The sequence below is a fragment of the Rana temporaria genome, chromosome 1, assembly GCF_905171775.1.
Source record: "Rana temporaria chromosome 1, aRanTem1.1, whole genome shotgun sequence".
In the NCBI taxonomy this organism is placed as follows: domain Eukaryota; kingdom Metazoa; phylum Chordata; class Amphibia; order Anura; family Ranidae; genus Rana; species Rana temporaria.
In genome coordinates, this window is record NC_053489.1 from 187,426,627 (window position 1) to 187,449,519 (window position 22,893).

Genomic DNA, 22,893 nt, shown 5'->3' on the forward strand with positions numbered 1-22,893 from the left:
TTTTTTGCCTTCATTAACTACTTCAGTCCCGGGCCATAGTAAAAAGACGGCCTCCAGGTGGCTCTATAAATCCGGGAGGCCGTCTTTTTCCGGCCTCAGGTCCTCCGGCCACTGGGGGGCACGTGCATACCGGCGTCGGCGTGCGCGCCCGGCGTGTCAGCCCGAAGCTGATGCGAGTGCCTGGTGGCCGCGATGTCCGCCAGGTACCCGCGATCGGCAGTTTTAGAGCAGGGACGTGGAGCTCTGTGTGTAAACACAGAGCTCCACGTCCTGTCAGGGAGAGGAGACTGATGCTGTGTTCCTTGTACATAGGGACACAGCATCGGTCACCTCCCCCAGTCAGTCCCCTCCCCCCACAGTAAGAATCACTCCCAGGATACACATTTTACCCCTTCCTCGCCCCCCTAGTGTTAACCCCTTCCCTGCCAGTCACATTTATACAGTAATCAGTGCATTTTTATAGTACTGTTCGCTATATAAATGTGAATGGTCCCCAAAAATGTATCAAAAGTGTCCGATGTGTCCGCCGCAATATCGCAGTCCTGACAAAATTCGCAGATCGCCGTATTACTAGTAAAAAAAAATAATAAAAAAAAAGTCGTCATTCTATCCCCTATTTTGTAGACGCTATGGGCCAGATTCAGGTACCTGCGCTGCGGCGTAACGTATCTTGTTTACGTTACACCGCCGCAAGTTTTCAGCGCAAGTGCTTGATTCACAAAGCACTTGCCTGTAAACTTGCGGCGGTGTAACGTAAATGCATTCGGCGCAAGCCCACCTAATTCAGATGGGGCGTGTACCATTTAAATTAGGCGTGTTCCCGCGCCGAACGTTCTGCGCATGCTCCGTTAGGAAATTTCCCGCCGTGCTTTGCGCAAAATTACGGCGCCCCGATGTGTTTTTTGAACGGCGACGTGCGTTACGTCCTTTCGTATTCCCAGACGTCTTGCGCAAAAAAAAAAAATTCGAAATTCGACGCGGGAACGACGGCCATACTTTAACATGGCTGGTCTAAATCTAAGCCATGAAATAGCAGCCGCGGGAAAAGTCGACTAGCGACGACGTAAGAGAATGCGACGAACGCGCGTACCTTCGTGGATCGCCGTAAACAGCGAATTTGCATACCCGACGCGGAAAACTACGCAAACTACACCCAGCGGGCGCCGGAGTATTACACCTACGATCCGAAGCCGTACGCCTGTCGGATCGAAGCCTAAAGCCGTCGTAACTTGTTTTGAGGATTCAAAACAACGCTACGACGCGGCAAATTTGAAAATACGCCGGCGTATCAGTAGATACGCCGGCGTATTACAACTGTGAATCTGGCCCTAAAACTTTTGCGCAAACCAATCCCTATACGCTTATTGACAATTTTTTTTTTTTGGTTTTATAGCGCAAAAAATAAAAACCGCAGAGGTGATCAAATACCACTAAAAGAAAGCTCTGTTTGTGGGGGGGAAAAAAGGACGTCAATTGTGTTCGAGAGGCACGACAGCGCAATTTTAATTTAAAGCGACGCAGTGCTGAAAGCTGAAATTTTGCCTGGGCAAGCAATAACCATTTCGGTCCCATTTTATCTCAAATTCTTTGTCAGCAGATAGTTTTCTGAAAGAGGGGAATGGTTAATGTGTTCCCCCCCCCCACCATAAACTATAGATCTCCCTCAATTTCACACTACTCTTTGAAAACTTGGCATATGCAAATTGAAAATGGTCCTGATATTATTATTCCTTTTTTTTAATCTGCCATTACTGGGGCAAATTACGATTTATGTTTGCTGCCACATATCGCACTAAATACAGGATAAATAAAGTAAACCCACAGTGTAAGAAATATACAGGCTACCAGGACTCCTCTCCTTCTTCTGAAAATGCTAGTTGCCAATAATGTCTATATACTTTCTATAATGCTGTCACTCTGGCTTTAATAATTCATGGCAATGGCCTGGAACTGGCCAGGAAAATCAGAGGGACATCAGAAGACCTTATCAAAATTCAGAGTAGGGATGATAGCCGGGCCATTAGCATTTCCAGAAGTGGAGTTCAAGATTGGCAGCATCCTTGTTTTCCTTGTGGTCGGTTTCTTTTTTTTGTCGGTGCAATCACATATCTATCTTAAGATTTAAAAAATACTTTTAACATTTCCACTAAGCCACTGTGTCACCTGTGATTTCTTGGCAAAATAAAGCAAAGAAACATGGATGGATGGAAGAAATTGGAAATGTTAAAAGTGAAATGTGAACCAGGGCTAAGCATAAAGAATGGACTTGTTTAAGATTCACTTTTTAGAATTACGTTAACACTTGTATTTCTTCGTTTTTACTTTGGCACAGTAAAGCTTTTTAGAACCAGAAGCATTCATATGTCTCATGCCATCACATATCCCCCATTTCAGGTCGGTGAAGGCTTTGGATTCCTTTAGTCCAGGGGTCTGAAACTGGCAGCCCTCCAGCTGTTGCGAAACTACAAGTCCCATGAGGCATTGCAAGGCTGACAGTTACAATCATGACTCCCAGAGGCATGATGGGGACTTGTATGTGTTTTGAGACCCCTGCTTTAGTCCCTTCTCACCATAACCTATATGGTTAAACCGTCTCATTGGGTTCCAAGCCCTACTTTTTTAAAAGCTCTGAATTCAATACACTGCACTGATGGGCAAAAAGCCTGAAACAACTGTAGACAGTTTTGAATAAATGCCTCTATAATATATGGCTATAATCTAGTACACTATACACCACTGGTTCTGGGTGGGAATTTGGCTGTTTGGGGCATAAAATAATGATTTGCATGACTCCACCCACTGAAATGAAGAATACCCTAATTTTTGGCATATGTGATGCAATGGGACATGTGAACGCCTTTTTAAAGAAGGCTTTAAAGCGGAGTTCCACCCAAAAGTGGAACTTCTGCTTTAAGCACTCCTTACCCCCTTGCATGCCACATTTGGCATTTCATATTTTTTTCTGGAGGGGGGGGGGGCTTCGGCAGGAGTGGGACTTCCTGTCCTACTCCTCCTCTCGCCTTAGGCAGCCCCTCCCTCTAGGCGATCTCCTGGGACACGTGACAGGTCCCAGGAGATCACCTGTCCACTCCTAGAGCGCAGCGCGACTCTCGCATGCGCAATGCGTGCCCGGCCGTGAAGCTGAAAGCTGTCACGGCCGCGTGCCCACAGTGTGAATGGAGGCGTCGACTGAGAGGGGGGAGAGGAGCGACGCTCCGGGCGGCAGCATCGCTGCCCGCACGGAGCGTCGGTGTCTGTTTATTAAGTCAGCAGCTACACTTTTTGTAGCTGCTGACTTTTAATAATTATAAGGCTGGAACTCCAAACACTATACAATCCGTACAGACTCCTTTATTAGATCTACCATAACATATGCCGTGCAAGGGCCTACCAGATTGGCTACCAATAAATTGGATTGTGTGTCCTATTAAATAATTTTGGTAAATCGAAAGTAGATTCTACAATCTGAATGTATCATGTATGGCTAGCTTAAAGTGGAGGTTCACCCTAAAAACAAATTTTTAACATTAGACTAAGCATAGTAAGGGCATTTACTTTCGGCAGGTCTTTTTTTTTTTTTCTCCGTACTTACCTTTTTATATTCTGATTTGGTCCCCGGCTTCCGCGTTCTAATGACTCTGGGACTGGGCGTTCCTATCCCTGCCTCAGGGTTCTGATGACTGCGGGACTGGGCGTTCCTATCCTTCGGTTCGATGATTGACTGCTTGTGAAACAGGTCCCCTGTCGCACAATGCGCTTCACCAGATTTGCGGAAATAGCCGAGCTGCGAGTCGGCACTATACGGCACCGTGTAGAGCTGACTGCGCAGTGGCGACTCGCAGCTCTGCTATTTCCCGACATCTGGTGACGCTCGTTGTGCGACAGGTCACCTGTTTCACAAGCTGTCAATCATCAAACCGAATGATAGGAATGCCCAGTCCCGCAGTCATCGGAACCCGGAAGCCCTGGACAAAAACAGAATATAAAGGTATGTACGGAGAAAAAAAAAAAAATTACCTGCCTAAAGTAAATGTCCTTAGTATGCTGGCTCTGCTAGATGTAATGTTAAAAAAAAAAATTGGGGTGAACCCCCGCTTTAACACTGTTGGCACTGATTAGAGTTGAGGACATTTTTTACTCTCCTCTTACCATAACCTATTGTCTATGGTTATACTGTCTATTTTTTATTTTTTTAACTAATGGGAACGTAGATGAGAAACAGATCAAAAGATTCCAGTTTGCAGTTTCTGGCATGCTGTTCTTTAAGTGACCACCAGAGAGCAGTAGAGCCTCATCAACATCAAGCGCTTTGCTGCGACTGACAACTACGAAGTCTTCACAAATTGTTTTAAACTTGTACTTCCAAAAAGGGGCATGAAAGTGTTAACTTTTATTTTCAGGTTTTCATTTCTTTTGTAAATGTTCGCTTGTTCTGCAATTCTCACTTCATTAAAAATCAATCCCTTCCCATAATTCTCCATTGCCGGCCAGTCAGTTGTACAGGACTCGGGGTCATTGCACCAAATCATCTGCGAGGACACAATTGTAAAGTAATAAGGCATTGCAGTATCTTTTCTGACTCATATATTCTAGTGGTATAGCTCTGGGCTTTTGTTGCCGTCATCATGCTTAATTTACCTATTGTCTAATGTGTCTTTTCACAGTATTATATCCAAGCTGCTTCGCTGACGTAAAAACATTATACATCAGCTAGTTACATTGCATGCTCAAGTGTGAAAGGAGATTTCAATTGCATAGATCTTGATGGCAAATGAGTGGGTTGGATGTAACCAGTTCAAGACGGCTGCAATGGAAATGGTCAGATAAGCAGATTTCTCTCTGAAAACATTACAGCGGGAGGAAAGCGTATGATTTCCCTTCTGTACCAATTAGGCACATTTGTATAGCGTGCACAAGAACTGTCCTTACTTGGTTATTGATGCTTTCTAAGTCCACATGGAAAGTAGATTGGGATGTACAAAATGGCTACCTCCTACCTTTTTTTTTTTTTATTATTTTTTTTTTTGTACAACTGAACTCCAGGCAAACCGATAAATGTGTAGTTAAATTGTAGGTTTAGGAACTTTTTTTTTTTTGTCAAAAGATTCGTTTTTCTGTCAATCCATTCCTGAGATTCGCACATCCCTGTTATGCCGTGTACACACGATTGGAAATCCCGACAAGAAAACCGTGGATTTTTTTCCCGACAGAATGTTGGCTCAAACTTGTGTTGCATACACACGGTCACACAAAATTCTCACTGTCAAGAACACAGTGACCTACAACACTACAACGAGCCTAGAAAAATGAAGTTCAATGATTCCAAGCATTCGTCGAATTGATTCCGAGCATGTGTGTTTTTTGCGCATCGGAATTGCATACAGACTATCGGAATTTATGACAAGAACTTTTCTTGTCGGAAAAATTGAGAACCAGCTCAAATTTTTGCTGTCGGAAATTCCTACAGTACGATGGTGCCTACGCACGGTCGGAATTTCCGACCAAAAGCTCAAATCGAACTTTTCTTGTCGGAATTTCCGATTGTGTGTACACTTCATTAGACTGAACATCTGGGCTGATCCAACATTCTCTTCTGCTGTTAAAGTGAAATTCCAGGTTCATCCCAACCCTACCCTTCCTAACACCAATGCTAACCAACCTGTATAAGAAATATGCAAATACATACCTATATTATGGCTGCTCCAGTCCAGATCACGTGATCTTCCCAGTGTCAGCCAGCACTGATTCAGTGGAGAGGAGGGAGCGCCGACAACAGATACGCTATAGGTCATCTCACCATTGCAGGCATAACCAGCTATTGTCAGACTACTGGCTGAGACAGGGAAGATCAAGTGACCAGAGTGGGCTGAACATTGGTAAGTACAGTATGTGCACAGTTGGGTGCTAGGATGGGGAGAGGACAGTTTGAAAGCTAGGACATCAGTCCTTCATCTGCTCTTCTCTGAGCATGTTGCTTGTCCATTTATATGTATGCAGCACAGTGTTTAACTCCAGGCACCCCAGCAGGTCATGGTTTCAGGATTTCCCTCCGATGAAACAGCTGTGGTAATTACTAGGGCAGTGATACTGATCAAATCGCGTATGTGCAAAATAATGGAGAGCCTGAAAACATAACTTGTTGAGGACTGGAGTTAAGAAATACTGATGTAGCATATGTGATTCACTCCCAGTGCTGCCCTTCCACCTTCCGGCTTGAGTGCGCTGTATAGGGGATAGCAAGTAAGTTAATTTCAGGTACTAACACTTGTTGCATTTAAAAGTGTATTTGAAGGCCAAGGCTGCATTCACACTTGAACATATTGTTTTTTTCCCGTGATCTTGCCTGCGATTATTTTTTTTTCTTGTACAGGTCAAAATGGCACCAATGTAAAAAGCAGAAAAACTCCTGTGATCTGCCCAAAAAGAAGCCCATGTACTTTTTTGAGGGGTGTTTTTTAACTTTTGGGATGAGCTTTTTACGATCTGAAAACGCTCAGGTGTGAATGCAGCCTCAGTCCACCTTAAAATAAATAAGTGCATATATTTTTGTAGGGAAGAAAAGGTGCATTTATTTTTCTCGAGAGCCTGCAATGCTGATTGTAGGTGCATTACTATGCTCCTGCAATCTCTTCTCCAGCTCCCTATCAGTTGGAGAGCGGGAGTAAGTGTATTCCATTGAGAATTACAAATCCATCTGCCGCTATGACAAACAGGACTTGTAGTTTATGGAAGGAGTCTGGGAGGTATTTATAGTGGTTTCACAACCGTTTTTACTTGCAGGTAAGCCCCAGGTGGACAAGTTGGACAGCCTGTCCTGTCACTGGGGGGTGCACAGATCTGCAAAGGGCAAGTTCTCAAGCCATCAAACTGCTACCCATAGAGTCGACTCTCTGGCAGTGGCATGGCATCAAATGGTAATGCTCATACGACTCCGCCACCAAACTGACTTTCGGCCTTCAGAGCAGCCCGTGGCTGTTGGACACTCTCGCTCAGTCCCTTACATGGATCCTGTCTCATCAAGCGCAGTACCAGAAAGTCATACACTACCTTGATAACTTCCTGCTGATCGAATGACCCGGTCATTGTCCCCCAACAGGCAAATTCCTAGCCACACGGGCACTGGTCACATCAAGCATGCCTGGCCTTCGTGTCTTATTGCCACAATCCTCTGAGCCTGTCCCAGAACACTGTCAGACTGTACCTAGCTGTCATCCAGTATTTCCTCCCCATACAAGCCCCTGGGAAACCCTCGTTGTTTGTGACCCATGCGGTCAAAGCCTGTAGCTAGTAGCTAACACTTGCCCATATAAAGTCCCATGTTCTGGAACATGTCAGCCATCCTGTCCCGGTCTCCTTTTGGGTTGCTCCCAGCCTGATCATCCAAGCAGCCATCTACCTGGCCTTCTATGGCTTCCTACGGCCCAGTGAGTTCACTTACAGTGGCCCCATTTGCCAGGTGCTATGCAGATGCCCACCTTCAAGACTGTTTTTGTCCTACATCTGGCAGTGTCCAAAACTCATCAGTCTGGTACCGGGGTCGACATCAAATTCTTCCTGACCCACAACGAATGGTGTCCAGTAGCGATTCTGGACCAGTTATCACACCTCTTCCAGCCCATTGTTGCCTTTTCCTTCCAGCTCACTAACGGCTAGCCGGTTTATCAGATATGTTTGCATCCTCCTGGCTAATCTAGGCCTCAACCCTAACCAGTTTTCCAGGAACTCCTTTCGGATCGAAACGACCTCGGCCACCTCCCAGTATGGGGTGCCGGATCATGTGATCAAAAGATTGGACAGATGAGAATCCGCCTGCTTTACCCGGTACATTCGGAATCCCCAGGTTGAGATGTTGCAAGCCTTCACCAAGCTTGCCCAATGCCATGTATACCACTAAAACGGCTTTTACTATCCTGGCATTTTTGCCCCCTTTTTGGTGTACCGACCAGCTGATCAGGGCACACCTCAGTTCTGTTATGTTGTGAAACTTGTGGTGTCTTTATGTGGTTTCACATCTATCTTGGTTGGAGGGCTCCAACCATAAATTAGAATGCCAGTTTGGTGGCCTGAATTTATGGGAGGGGCCCAGGGGGAGGGGGGTATTTTAAGCAGCCCACTCACCTGTGTTCCTTGTCGGTTCCAGTGCACAATATCCTACCTCCTAGCCCAGGGCACTTCCTTCACATCCGTCGTCTACAATCAACCACTACTTATCTTGGGTATGCCCCCTTTTTAGTGTACTCGCCAGGGCACACCTACAGGTCATGTTGTGAGTTTTCTGGTGCCTTTTTTTATGTGGTTTCACATTCATCTCGATTGGAGGGCTCAGATGAATAATTATTATTATTTTTTATATATATATATATATGTGTGTGCGTGTGTGATTTTTTTTAATGAGATTACTATTTAAAGAGGGGGTCGGCTTCCTAGCACTGCCCCCACCTTGCACGCCATAGCCCTCTCTGGGACTGTCTAATTCATGTCTGTGCCGGTTTAGCTGCTCCACCCCTTCCTTCTCCTCATTACATAACCTTTAATGTAGCAGCTGGGGAAAGCGCGAATGGGAATAATTTTGAGCAACCGTTCTGAGCTTGCTGGTATTGGATCCAAAATGGTGGCATCTGGGTTTTTGGATGTCTACACAAAGGAGGCTTTACAGGTACATAAAACACAAAATATGTCAAATGCACATACTGTATTTTCTATATAAAGACTCTTGCTGAAATGAATGATCTAACAGGGTCTCTTTTAGTCAAGATCTATGTCTTTCCTACAGAAAATAACTAAACTCAATTTGTTGGGTAAAGTATGAAATGGAGGGAAAATGCAATTATATAAAATAGTGGAATGGTGATAAATCATAAAAAGGCAGTAAAAAAATACATTTACACCTCCTTGGGGTAGTTCCTCCTTCAGCGCTGCTTTCTTGAAAATAATGAATTATGTCTGCTCAATTGTAGCAAAAAGATGGGGGAATTTCAGGGGTGAAATGTTTAGTGTCACCTGGGAAAATGGATTTGACAGTAATAATGCCATAACAAAAAGCTTCTGTTACAATGCTATTTTTCTACACATTTTTTACCTTTAAAGCTGTATTAAACCCCAAAACCAAAAATGTTATATATTGTAGCTTACCGATCCTTAGATGAGGTGGCTACACTAGTTTTTCTTAAGGCATTTTTCCCTTTTGTATTTCACTTGGTGATCCAACCAGTAACATGTCTCCTGTTTTCCGGTCTACATTCTGGATTGATTAGTAAATTTTATGGACAGCAGCATTTTTCAGTCTGGGGAGAGGGTAGTGTTTGACTAGCAGATTTAGGTAGACTTTACTAACAAACTAAAGCTGAACTCCAGTTTACAGTTTATAATCCAGTTTTTTTTGTTTGTTTTTAATTGCATTTGGGATAAGGGTTTTACATGAATACAAGCTGACCTTTGTGAGCACCCCTGTCAGTGGTAAATGTTTCTAAAGCAACTCCAGGATACAATTCTCCATTAGTACACCCCTCTACACAAAACACTAAATAGGTATTACATTTGTGAAATTCCTTCCCATTGAAGAGAAAAGTCTAGCTGAATTTTCAGGAAGCCAGCTCTCTAATTCTGCCGAGGATAGCTGGGATTGCCTCATATCGGCTCTTCTCTCTCTAAATCCTACCCCCTCATTCTCCGCCACACTGCTAAGCACACAGATGACAATCTTAGAAATGTAAAGCATGTATTATATGTAGTCTACAATAATTAAATATTAAATTCACCCTCCTCCAAGCTTTCTGTTACTGGCTGTGGCTGATAACTTCCCATGCCATCTCCCCCTCCAGCCACAACAGAAGATAAACATATTGCCCCTACATGCTTTATTTAATCATTACCAAACTGTAGACACAAGCCCATAATTGCACAGTATATTCAAGGAGGTGACGCAATGCAGCCTTGCCAGTGCCAATGAAATGCAACCTATCGGTGTCCATCAATGCCCACCAGTGCAGCCCATCAGTGCCCACCAGTGCAGCCCATCAGTATCCTTCAGTGCCACCTATCCATGTCCACCAACGGAGCACTCCCGGCTCTGTCCCACCCCCTCTCCTGGCCACAGACAGAAGACAGAGCGGGCATACTCTATTCGGTTGCTCTGTCTTCTGTCTGTGGTCTGTGGCCAGGGGAGGGGAAGGAATAGTGTCCAGGAGCCCACAGCCAAATGCGGGAGGCTCCCGCAATTCATGGGAGACTTGGGATGTCTGTACTTTACATCAGCATGAGGAAACAAACAAAAAAAGTGCAGCGCTAACTTGCTAATCAATAACACAATAATGGTGAAACCCTCTAATGTATGGTAATCTCGAACGTCAATATTACCACAATACCGGTCTCTGTGATATGTAATGTCACATATAATACACATCAAACTGAAAATAAGACATACAATTTTTTGCAGTGATGGTGGAAACCCCTCTTACAGATATTTGGCAGTGGACGGTTTCAGTAGGGCAGTGAACTGTGTCCACTGTCTATCAGTACAGCCTCATCAGTGCAGTAGGGATCACAGTAAGAATTGTTAGGATTTCCGGCTGGATTATACAGAGTGGGGATCTCCCGCTGTAACACAGCTTGTATATGAAATGCCAGCCTCTGTCAAAGTCCCACCTCCAGAACTGGCATTGGACCAGTGTGCTGTCTATCATGGGAGGCGGGACGTTGTTTGATAGTGGCCGGCATTTCATATACCAGCTGTGCCACAGCTCTGGGTGATCCGGCTGGCTCTCCTCACGATTCTTACCGTGATCCCAGTGCAGCAGTGACAAATGCCGGGCGAGTGGGGGACCGTGATATGGCGTGCTGGCTAGGAGGATCAGTCATTTCTGCCCACTACAGCAGGCAGGGACAGAAGTGTGTTGTGCCAAGACTGGTGGCTGTGGGAACAGGAGGAATAGCAGCCACTGGTCTTATAAACAGGCAATCACTGGACAGTAACGGTTTTATTTGAAAATCATCAGGCTATTGCAGAGCAACTACTGAGCTAAGAACAAGATGGGTGGCATATTCAGTGAAGGTATGAGAGCTTTAAGAGGTGATCGGAGGGTATACAATTGGCTTGTATAAAAGGTCCATGTGGAAAGTTGTTCACAATAAGGTCACCATAAATGACATGGGAGCACCCTTTACGATGGGAAGAAAAGTGTTTTAAAGCCCAACTTCAGTCTCGCTAGTTCAGCATACCTTGTAGAGCATAATGAATAGTGTCCAGGGTCTTTGAGGTGCTCTGTTGTGCCTGAAACACCCATGCATCTTCTCGTTGTGAGGCCCTGCATCACCCAGTCCCTTCCTCTCCACCCAAAGCAATCAAGTGTGATATCAAGGCACTGACATCACAAGCTGTGAGTATTACAACTTGAAGAGCTTAAGTGTCCACAACCAACCCAGTAACCCTCACAGCATATGAATGGCACCACTCTATGGTATGCCATATGTTACTATGTGTGTATATACCAATGTGGCATTTAACTAACCTTTGGAGTACCTATGATCATCCCCATCAGCAGTGGATCTTTAGACATGTAGTCCCAAAGAAAGGTTGAAATCATGAATATTTGAGAAGTGGAAGACATTTTGATAGTCACATGACCAGTAAATACCTTTTTATAAACTGGCGTTTGTGCTTTAACTAATAAAGTTATGTAATATTGAAAGTCTTCCATGGTATCAACGGCATTTTTGTTTTTTGACAATTTTCTAATCTCTTATATTTATTTGGTCTTTGCACAAAATTCTTTCTGTAGTGGAAAGCTACTCACTCTGAGAATACCTTCTTCATAGTAAAGTGGCAATGGAAACATCAGGTTGTGGTAATGCTTTAACTGAGCAAGGGCTTGGAGACATTAGGATATGGAGCCACATACATGGCTAGAGTAAATGGAAAACATGCTCCAGTCTTCAGGAGACCTGAGCTGGAGTGGAGATTACTTTCCAGCAGGAGAGTCATGCCATGTACACACGATTGGTTTTCCCGGCGGTAAAAAGTCCTGCTCGGTAGCTTTTTCCCCCTACACACTGTCGGTTTTCCTGGCAGGAAAACTGCCATGAGAGCATTGGTCGGGAAACCCGGCCCTGCGTATGTTCCACCACAGGCTTTCCCCATAGAAAAACTGCCGGCTAAAAAAACACCGGGAATCCCGGCAGGAAAATGGAAAACCTGCTAGGATTCCTGGCAGTTTTCCTGTTGGGAAAACTGCAATGGAGCATGCACACGACCGGGATTCCTGGCCAAAAGCTCTCATGGCAGTTTTCCTGCCAGGAAAACCGGTCGTGTGTACAAGGCATAAGGCCCCTTTCACACGGACGGATAAAATGGTGCTTTTAGCTGCGGATTTTACTGCAGCTAGAAGCACACAATGCTTTCTTATGACACCCTTCACACACTACGGTTACCTGCGGTCTTGTTACCCGCGGTTTTGTGAGGATAGAAAAAATAGATGTCCCGCAGCTATCGGCACATTACCGCAGTGCACTGTGTCGGCTGCGTTTGGTATGAATCTTGAGGGGGAAACCCTCAAGATTCACCTGGCGGGAAAAAAAATGTAAAAAAAACACTCTACACACAGTTTTTAAAGTAATTTATTAGTTGGCTCCAGGGTTCTCTTCCGCCGGGGGGCCGCTTTCTTCTTTAGCTCTTTTACGAGGCCCCCCCCCACCCCAGGCTTCTTCGACGTCTTCTGCCGGGGGGTCTTCACCGCTGTCTGGTTCTCTTCTGCGGGGGGGGGGCGGGGTCCCGGTGTCCCGGTTTTCACCGCCGTCTGATTCTCTTCCACTGGGGAACCCCACTCTTTTTTCTTTAGCTCTTTTACAAGCAGGGGGGGGGAGCCCGGACTTCTGTCGCCCTCTTCTTCGATGTTGACACGTCGCTTCCTCCCGCTGTAATGCTGTGTGCGCAGCTCGCACTGATTTATATAGGCCTCTTATGACGTCACAGTCCCAACATGCTCCGGGTGGTGGAGTTCCCCCTCAAGATTCATACCAGACACAGTGCTTGGTATTGGCAGGGATCCAAGTCGGAAAACCCCGTTCAATATCATGCCGCGGCTAAACGCAACCGCAGCTAATCCCACTGTACAAATGCAGCTGACCACTGTTCCTGGAGTCTTGAATTCCAGCAAAACATAAATGTGCTTTTAACTGCGGCAAAACAGCCGTTCTTGTGAAAGGAGCCTAAGACTAAACACACAGTCAAACCTAGAGTGGTTGAAAATGAAGAATGACCATTCTAGAAAAGCCCAGACCTCAACCCAACTGAGAGCCCTGGGCCAGATGTGAAAAATGGACTGTCCTGAAGTGCAAAGCCGGAAGATTCTTACCCAAAGGACTTGCAGCTGGTTATACCAAGACCTTTGTTTTATTTGCGACCAACAGATGTCTTTGTTTTTGATTAACTTTTGTGTCACAATAAAAATTGTTTTGCATTTTCAAATTGTCAATTATGTTTTTACGAGTTAAATTGTAAAAATACCAATTACGCTTGTTTTGATTTAAGCTTATGACTTAAAACAAATGTGCAAAGGCCAAAGTACCGGCGAATACTAGCGTAAAGCTCCGTATATTAAAATCAACACAGAGTTGTGATAAGCTATAAAATTGCTTAAATATCTGAACATGATTCATGCTAGGATTGTATTTTAGAAGGAAAGAATTTCTATTGATTGCTTGGAGAAAGGCGTCTGAGTGATGGCATATTTGTAGAACACTATTGCAGCAGCTGGATGATGTGATCCTATTTTAGTCTGTAGAATGGTAGTCTCATAGCTATGAATGACTCTGGCAAAGAATGCAATAATGGCTCCATCTGTGTTGATGTTTTTATTGAGGGTAATGCATCTTGATAGGAAATACGAACTATGAGATTTTTTAGAATATGACTATGTTGGCTGATCTAATATAGAAGGTTTTCTCATGGGTTTTTCAATGTAGTATTTTTGTTTTTTCTTGAGTATTAAAGAGGACTTTCAGGGACTGTGGATACAGCAATATTATACTAAGCTTTAAATAATCTGCTATGTAGGTTAAGTGTCATCAAGTTCCTTCATTAGGCTGGGTTCACACTACTACACTACTTTCATCCTACTTTGCTCTGCTACATTGGTCCTACATTTATCCTACATTGGTCCTACATCCATCCTACTTTCATGAACAGGATACTACTTTGGTCCGACTTCAATGATATTCAATGGGCCTGAAATAGGATCAATGTAGGACCAAAAGTAGTACAGGGAGCATTTTCAAAGTCGGACCGACTTGTGTAGGACGCTACAAGACGCTCTCATAGGGAAACATTGAACACAGAGCAAAGTAGGATAAAAGTAGTGTAGTAGTGTGAACCCAGCCTTAATCTCTTCTCGTTAGTGATTCATACCCCCCATTGAAATCTTCCACTAGTTTCGATCTGCAGACGCTCCAGAAGTGATGGGCATTTCTTGAGAATAACATGGCTTGGACTCTGTCAGCAATTTTACCAACCAAAAGCGTGCATAGTACCTGCCACCACCTAGAAAAAGAGCCGAGTGTAAACAGATTGGGCCGACTTCAGGACTGTGTTTGGCCTCTTGTTGGGTACAGGGCTATAACTGTAGATGCAGAAGGTGTTCTCTCACCAGCTCACTCTGCTCTCATTCCCAGAGCATCGGAGTAAACCGAGGGTGTGTATACGAGGCTTTCAGGTTTCTCGTCTGGAAATCTGCCCAGAATCTCGACAAGAAAAATAGAGATCCTGATCTCTATTTTCTCATCGAGATTCTTGTCGGCCTGTTTCCCGACAAACCAGAGCGTCTGTATACTTGCCTGTCACCGAGGAAATCCGCACATGCTCGAAATGACTTTGACGCATGCGCGGTAGCTTCCACAGCATAGGTAGGGTGAAGCAAGATGGCGGCGACGGCTTTGAATGTGACAAGCGCATGCTCGTCATACGCAATGACGTCGCTGCGTTCTTGCCTTTCAAAAGATCTGCGGTTCTTTTGAAAGGAGTGTGTGTACACTCGGGCGGCAAGAGATTCTTGCCAAGAATCTCGTCAGGAAACTACTTTTTTTTTTTTTTCTTGACGAGATTCTGGCCCGTGTGTATGAGGCTTTAGTGTTCGCATTCACTATAGCAACGGTCGCCAACCAGTGGTCCATGAGAAAATGTTGGTGGTCCCAAGGGCTTTCTGCCACAAATCAACATTGTGACGGATGTATACCGCTCAATGTTTCCAGTGTTCTCAATGCACGCTGAGAGTCCATATGGTCGGCGCGCATAGATACCCGATGCCTCCTGTAGTTCTGGCTCCCATGAACTCAGAAGGAGGCGCTGGGAGTAGTGCAGAGAGCAGGGGGGGGGGGGGTGAAGTAGAGGCCCTCCAATGACCGCACTGATCAGACTCTGGGAGGGAACACAGAGCTTGAGTACATGGCTGGATAATAAAGTGCGATCCAGCGATGAGTCTGTAAGGCTGCAGAGTGCCAGAGCATTGTGTATTGGTGGTCTGTGGGATTCAAAATTGGGAATTGAATGGTCCCAAATGTTGGTGACCACCGTGCTACAGTATTAGAGGGCTTGAAGGCTGCAAAGGCACTGCTGGGAGGGGGGGCGAGTGAGTTCAGCTGCTCGAAGGAACAATTTGAAAGAACTTCAAATATTCTGATGTAAATTTTGAGGGTGAATTGCTCTACAGTGCCTACAGCTGCAGAGGTCAGTGAGCAATTGTTTTAAAGCACACTTGCTGCTTGTGAAAAATTTTAACATTTGGATATCCATAGCCTGGTCACAGATTCATGTTCAGGAGGAGGGCACCTTGGATTCAAGTCTGTGTGATCAATGTGTCTCAGTATGTCTGCACATCATCATGGTATTTATTAACTGCTCCAAACTGACAAAAGATTAAACTTGATTGGTTTCCATTGATTACTACAACTTGTCTTGACACCTTTACCTTGTTTTGTACTGTCCTAATAAAAAATAAATAAAAAAAGCACAATAAGACCCTGACTTTTTGCATGAATACCTGTATGTGGTTCAGTGTTGTATTCATGGTTTGTCTTAATCTTGCACTTCAATGCAGGGAGTCCTGGACAGATTTTCCCAAATTCAGCCTAAGCTGATCTTCTCTGTGGAAGCGGTGATTTATAATGGAAAGGAGCATGCACATCTGGAGAAGCTGCATAATGTAGTAAAAGGTACAACCCTCCCAAATTATCTGTATTCCTACATATTCTGTATATTGTGTGTGTGTATGTATGTGTGTGTGTGTGTGTGTGTGTGTGTATATATATATATATATATATATATATATATATATATATATATATATATATATACACACACACTGCTTTGAAAAAGTATTCATACCCTTTTAAATTTTCCAAATTTTGTCATGTTACAACCAAAAACGTAAATGTATTTTATGTGATAGACCAACACAAAGTGGCACATAATTGTGAAGTTGAATGGAAAATGATAAATGGTTTTCAATTTTTTTTTTTTTTAACAAATAAATATCGGAAAAGTGTATCATGTATATTCAGCTCCCTTTACTCTGATACCCCTAACTAAAATCTAGTGGAACCAATTGCCTTCAGAAGTCGCCTAATTAGGAAATGGAGTCCACCTGTGTGTAATTTACTCTCAGTATAAATACAGCTGTTCTGTGATGCCCTCAGGTTTGTTGGAGAACCCTGGTGAACAAACGGCATAATTTTTCCCTGTGTCATTCCATTTTATTACACATACATTTTACTGAACTTATTTTGTTTTGGTTTCATTGTATGCATGGATTGTTACTGACGTGATGAAAATGTCATGTCAATTGCATCTTTTAGAAATATATTTACCTAGAAAAATGGTGACGTGTTCAATACTTTTTTTTTTTTGTTTTACAATATGTAAGCTCTGGGGCATAAGGTTTGATAGTTTGCTATACACCAGGGGTCTTCAACCCTTGACTCCACATAAGTTGCCTTTTTTAATTTGTAAGAGGTTTGAGCCGTGGTAAGTTTGGAAAACTGTACTTGCAGAACTTTTTTTAACATGACAACTTTTTTGTCTCATTCATTTTTTTTTTTAATTGTGCAGTTTGAATTTTCTACCACCTTCTTGAATGTAATCTGTTTTCTTTCATTTTCCTCAGGATTACCAGACCTGAAGAAAGTGGTAGTGATTCCTTATGTCCAGGCAAAAGAGAAAGTTGACATCTCTAAGATTCCTAACAGGTTGGTTTTAAATATATTAAATAGGAGGGGTTATATTAAATAATCCCTCCTAAACCCTTTTCTTTTATATTTTATGTTATCCACAATTTGTTTCCAAACTAACTACGGTACTTTTATGGGAAAAAGTAAACTTTTGCATTGGTACTTATGAATTCTGCACAAATATATTACTTGATGCTAAAGGAAAATTCAATCTGCATGGGCACTGGGCATTAAGGTCAGGCACATAAACATTGGAGAGAAATTGAATGTTTTGCTTAAACTGGCTTCACAAAGTCAACCCTTCAGCTTGAAGTCTCAGGCCCCGTACACACGTCCGAGGAACTCGACGTGCCAAACACATCGAGTTCCTCGTCGAGTTCTGTGTGAAGCTGCCGAGGATCTCGGCGGGCCAACTTTCCTCATTGCAGGGTAAGAGAAAATAAAAAAACAGAGGGCGCCTCCAGGTTAAACGTTTAAAAAGCTTGTTTAATACACAGACAACAGTGTTAACTTACATAGTAAAATCTTAAAATCCAGTATGGAAATTTACTCATTCGATGCTGGGGGGGGGGGGGGGGGCGGGTAGCCCGGAGCTACGCTGAGCTCCGGGCCTCGTTTCCACTATCCCTCCGGACCAGCTGTTTTCACAGCAAAAGGACTGACAGGCTTAGGAGAGCAACCAGAGAGCAAGATCAGCATAACAACTAGCCCGGATCGACGTCCCTTCTACCCGCCCCCCCCCCCCCCAGCATCGAATGAGTAAATTTCCATACTGGATTTTAAGATTTTACTATGTAAGTTAACACTGTTGTCTGTGTATTAAACAAGCTTTTTAAACGTTTAACCTGGAGGCGCCCTCTGTTTTTTTATTTTCTCTTACCCTGCATACATGTTTGGAGTCCCTGCTCTGGTCTCCCCTGCCTTGGAAGGCTTGCCCTAGGACAACGTTTTTGGGACCATCAGCTCATCACAGAACAGTGTCTCTCCCTCCAAGACCCATCGCATCACTCATTATTCCCAGGTTCATATTTTTCTTATTTTATTTTTGTCATTTTTCATTTTTTGAATTTTCTTTATTATTATTTTTAATAACAAGGATTCATCATCCATGCAGCTGACTCTTTCTTTACCCACGTGTCACTAATTTTCAGCGCCACAATCTCCTTTGTTCAACTTTCCTCATTGAACAACGAGGAAATAGAGAACATGTTCTCTATTTGGCCCGACGAGTTCCTTTCCTCTGTGAAAAGTGTATCCAGCTCCGATGGAGTTTCTGGCTGAATTCTGCCGAGAAACTCGGTCGTGTGTACGGGGCCTCAGTTTTAAAGGAGGAGCAAGCATTGGGCCAGAGACAATTTTAAGGCCCATTCCAGAATATTTGTACATAATTAGGGCTGCATGTTGTTTTGGCTTGCAATTGACGTGCCTCTAAGTTCCTTTACAGGTGCATTTGATCTCCTGATCTTGTTCTGAGCTGCTTTTGCGTTCCTATTGTGTATGAGGTATAAAGCAGTCCTGATGTGAACAAATGCCCGGGAAACACCTTTTAAAAAGGCGTTTCTTTTTAAATGAACTTATGTGGCGAGAACTCAATAATGAAGCTACCCTTGATAACTTAAAGGGGCAGGCTCCGGGGATGTCCTGGAACAAGCATGTAGCCTAAAATTGGTTTGAGATGCTTCTGAGGTCCTTCAGAATTTGACCTGCTTTATTCCATAGACTTGCATGGGATTGAAGTAAACAAAATCCAGTGTGCACAGACCCTAACCACCCTGGAACCTGTACCCTGTAATACAAGCCAGTATAGGATCCCTTTTAAAATGCAGAGACTTCCTGCTAAAGTGATTCCAGCATTCCACAGAGCAGTTGGCACTTTATATTTTCTTTGCTGAAGAAACTTGTCCTCACCACTTTTTTGTAACAGAAGGCATGGCTTTGGGTCATTACTCTTCAGTTTAAGATATCATTTTTATTAATTTTTCCCCATAGAAAGGCTTTTAATTTAGTACAAAATATAAACAGACTTTGTTCCTGTTTTTTTTTTATTTATATATTTTGTTCGTATTTCCCAGTTTTTATAGTTTATTTTTAAAATCCTGAGAGCCATTTGGCTGAGCCAGCAAAGAATCCATATAAAGTGGACGCATTTGTCTCACTTGTTTTAAATACGTGAAAATGTTTAAATGTAATGACATTACAGTTCCATACCAATTAAAAATGGATATGGGGCACTTCATTGCAACATGTTGTGTTTTCATTAGCACATCTGCACCATGTTTCTCCTTTTACTGGGCTTTCTTTTTATAAACGCACATTTTGCGTGACATGTACTATTTTTGGAATAAACATTAGTGCCTGAGAGGGCTGCTGCATATTGCGTACATCAATGAAAACATGACAGTGTCAGCTGTTTTTATGTCTATGGAAAACAAATAGTGACAGATGGATTAGACTGTGAACATGAATCAGATTATACTACAGTACAAAGCCATTTTGAGACATTCTTTGTCATATAAAGGGGCAATGCAGGCATGTACAATACATGCATAGGTAATAGATTTACCTCCCAGATTTTAAATAGGCAGCCCTGTGTGTGTGTGTGTGTGTGTGTGTGTGTGTGTGTGTGTTCAGGTTTAACTGCTAACCTAACATAACCCCTGAGATTAGCCCTAGCAGTAACCTTGTATATATTCACCAGATCCTAATGGGTGCAGCCATGCTGAATTCTTACCTCTCCTTCACTGCCAGTAACTACTGATCCATACTCTTTCTTAACAACTTCCTCAAATTTTTGTATTATCCCTTCAGTTACACATCAGAACAAAATGGACACATCATTGTTCTGCTTCCAGGCTGCTAGTGGGTGTACCAGCTGCGATTTCCCAAGCCCGCTTGAATACGTCTCATTCTCTAATGGTGCACACCACCACAACATCCTTTTGTACACAGTCTCTTCAATTGACTAATTTTGCCTTAATGAAGGACTTAAAGGAGAAGTTTGGGCAAAGCTATTTTGGCTGTACTTCTCCTGTAGGTCACAGGAGTGCAGTTCGTTCACTCCTGTGACCCTTTTTCAGCCGATAGCTAGCCAAAGTCTGCTGACGGCTGACATCACTTAGCTGGACCAGGTTTTGGAAGGATCCGACTTTACAGATTCACTGAGAACCTGAGCCAGCCCCTCCCACCCCCTCCACAGCCCAGCTTTCCAGTGAGCACTGGAGGGGCAGAGCGGAGAGCTGGTAACCGACCGCCATGGCTCAGAGCGGAGTGGGAGATTTGAGCGATCAGCAGTGTTTGCACAGTTCTCGCTACAGAACCGGCGAGGGGGCAGATGCAGCATCAAATCGATGCTGCATACACCTAGGTGAGTATAATCCTTTTTTATATTTTATCTTTTTATTTTGCGTGCATTTGGGGTTGAGGTAGAACTTTAGTTAGGAGTTGGGTTCTCTGCCGAGGCTTCTAATATGCTTTGCACATGTGTGAAAGCTGAAGTCTCACCCCCCCCCCCCCAGTGCATATCTATTTTTCCAACCTTGTGTAGTGCAAGTGGGACCCATAAATGAGATCATCCTGTCTCCAAGCATTGTACTTATTTTGTGTGCAGTATAGTAACTCCTAGCACCCTATCAGCTGTCATTGTTCATAGTGCTGACATAAAGCCCAACTAAAAAAGTATCCTTTCCAGAGGGGCTGCATTCACACTGCAGGGTTAATGGCTCATTTTGTTTAGGGGAGAGGAGAATCCATTGTACTTGCCTGATCCTCTGTTCCCTGGCAAGTGGTGCTCCCCATGATCCAGTGGAGGACTATCCCTCAGCGTTGTCATGTCCAATGCAGGGCTGTGGACTCTGCTTTGGTCTTAATGATGTCAGAACCCTAGACCACTGGATTATGGGGAGCGTCTTCTAGACCAAAACAAGCAGTCAGTCATTGGCAGTGCATGCACATCCCCACTACAAGGGATAGTTTCTTAGTTGCCTGGAGTGGGGCTTTAGCCATCTGGAATGTTTACCATAGACTTTAGTATGAAGCCCACAATTTTAGGCATTGATTTACATACCATTCCTCCATATCAGTCCCTACTTAAGGAGCTTACACTCTAAGGACCCTACCTCCATAGGCATATAATGGGGAAAAATTAGACCGGCTTCATCTATCCTACCAGGATGTCTTTGGGAGTGTGGGAGGAAAGTGACACAAGCATCTAGCCATCGTGCTGTTGATACTGGTTGCTAAGGCTGATGGCAGAAATGATTTAGCATCACCATATAATTCATCCTTTGTATTTTCATAATTGATCCCTACAGTTTGCATGCCACACATGGTCAGGGAGAAGTTAACAGATTTTTCAGCAGCTGCTAAGTTATGGTAATGCCTTGACATTTTTTTTTTCATGCAAATTTCTGGGGCATGCATTCACTTGAACGTCTGGAAGAGAAGATTTATCTTCTCATAATGAGTGAAAATTGAAATTCATATTCTAGCGTTCACCCTCCCTTTCTTCTGTTATTTTATTTATTTTTTGTTTGATTATTTTTCCCTCCAAGTGTTATTTTTCATGGTGCGTTCTGGCGGCTTCCCATTTATAATACAGGTCCTAGCAGACTAGACAAAATATTATCATTTTCCACTACAGTCAGCCAGACATGTATGTTTTAGTGGGCCCTCCTCTGAGCCCATTGCATTTCGTTACTGATAACTGCCTGCCAAGTGCATAATGGTTCACCGGCTATTGAAAAGCCCACAGCTCAGCTCGGCGTAAAATTAATGACATGATTTCCTGGCAGATAAAACCAACTAAAAACACTCCAGTCAGAATACAAAAATGTAGTAATTTGATGTGTGGAGACCAGTTTGCCAGCATCTGCTACCTTGGTTGGAATGTCCATTTTGTCAGATAAGGCTCTTTCCATCCCGGTCATAGGCTGCACCAGCTACAAAATCCTCTCGTTGGCAGCAGCGTGCCTTGGTAATTGTAGTTTAAAAATGATTAGGTGTGTATTACCCAATATTTATAAAATGTGTCTTTTTTTACTTTACCTTGACTAGGTTTCACTTTTTTTTTTTTTTTTTTTTTTTTACATTGTCAGCAGCTCTTTTAAGTCCATTGGTCTACATGTTTGGGGAGAATTGCAGAGGAGAATGGTTGTGTCACTTTTGGCAACCAGTAAGTGCTTTGTATGCCTAAAATAAGTGCAAAAGTTAAAGCAACCCTGTCCTTTGTCCATTAAGTATGAAGTAACTAACAGGCTTGCTTTATGACAGGGAGAACTGAGTTGCAGTACCTTTCTTTATGCTTGGCTTCTCCCTGTATACCCACTGGAGCCATCAGGTCAGGCTGAGGGGTAATCAAGGCATCACATTCCTAGTTCATATAAGAGAAACCATAAATAGCAGGTATGGAGGCACACATATCTCTCAGGTCTAGAGTTGGGTTAAGACTTGTAGCTGAACTCCAGGTAGATCTAAAAGACACACATTATTCCAGATTTATATGTATTAATAAAACGTACTGTATTTTTTTGAATGCAAGAAGTGTAAGTACCCAAATTTCACTCTGTATCAACCTTTTGGAAACCCTGTACAGCAGAGCACAAAAAGGTGGGTGGGAGCAACAAAAAATAGTTGGTTGTACCACAGTGCTCCAGACTTTTAAGGACGCTCTATGCTAAATGA

At 43.4% G+C, this 22,893-nt stretch overlaps 1 protein-coding gene across 1 annotated transcript in view; it reads left to right on the forward strand.

Annotated features, from left to right (window-relative positions):
* AACS (acetoacetyl-CoA synthetase) overlaps positions 1 to 22,893 on the forward strand; it is a 142,061-nt gene that overhangs the window by 51,406 nt on the left and 67,762 nt on the right. The window contains exons 6-7 of the mRNA XM_040347366.1: positions 16,086 to 16,200; positions 17,151 to 17,232. Of these exons, the coding sequence (XP_040203300.1) occupies positions 16,086 to 16,200; positions 17,151 to 17,232 (197 nt within the window). The remainder of the gene's footprint in view (positions 1 to 16,085; positions 16,201 to 17,150; positions 17,233 to 22,893) is intronic.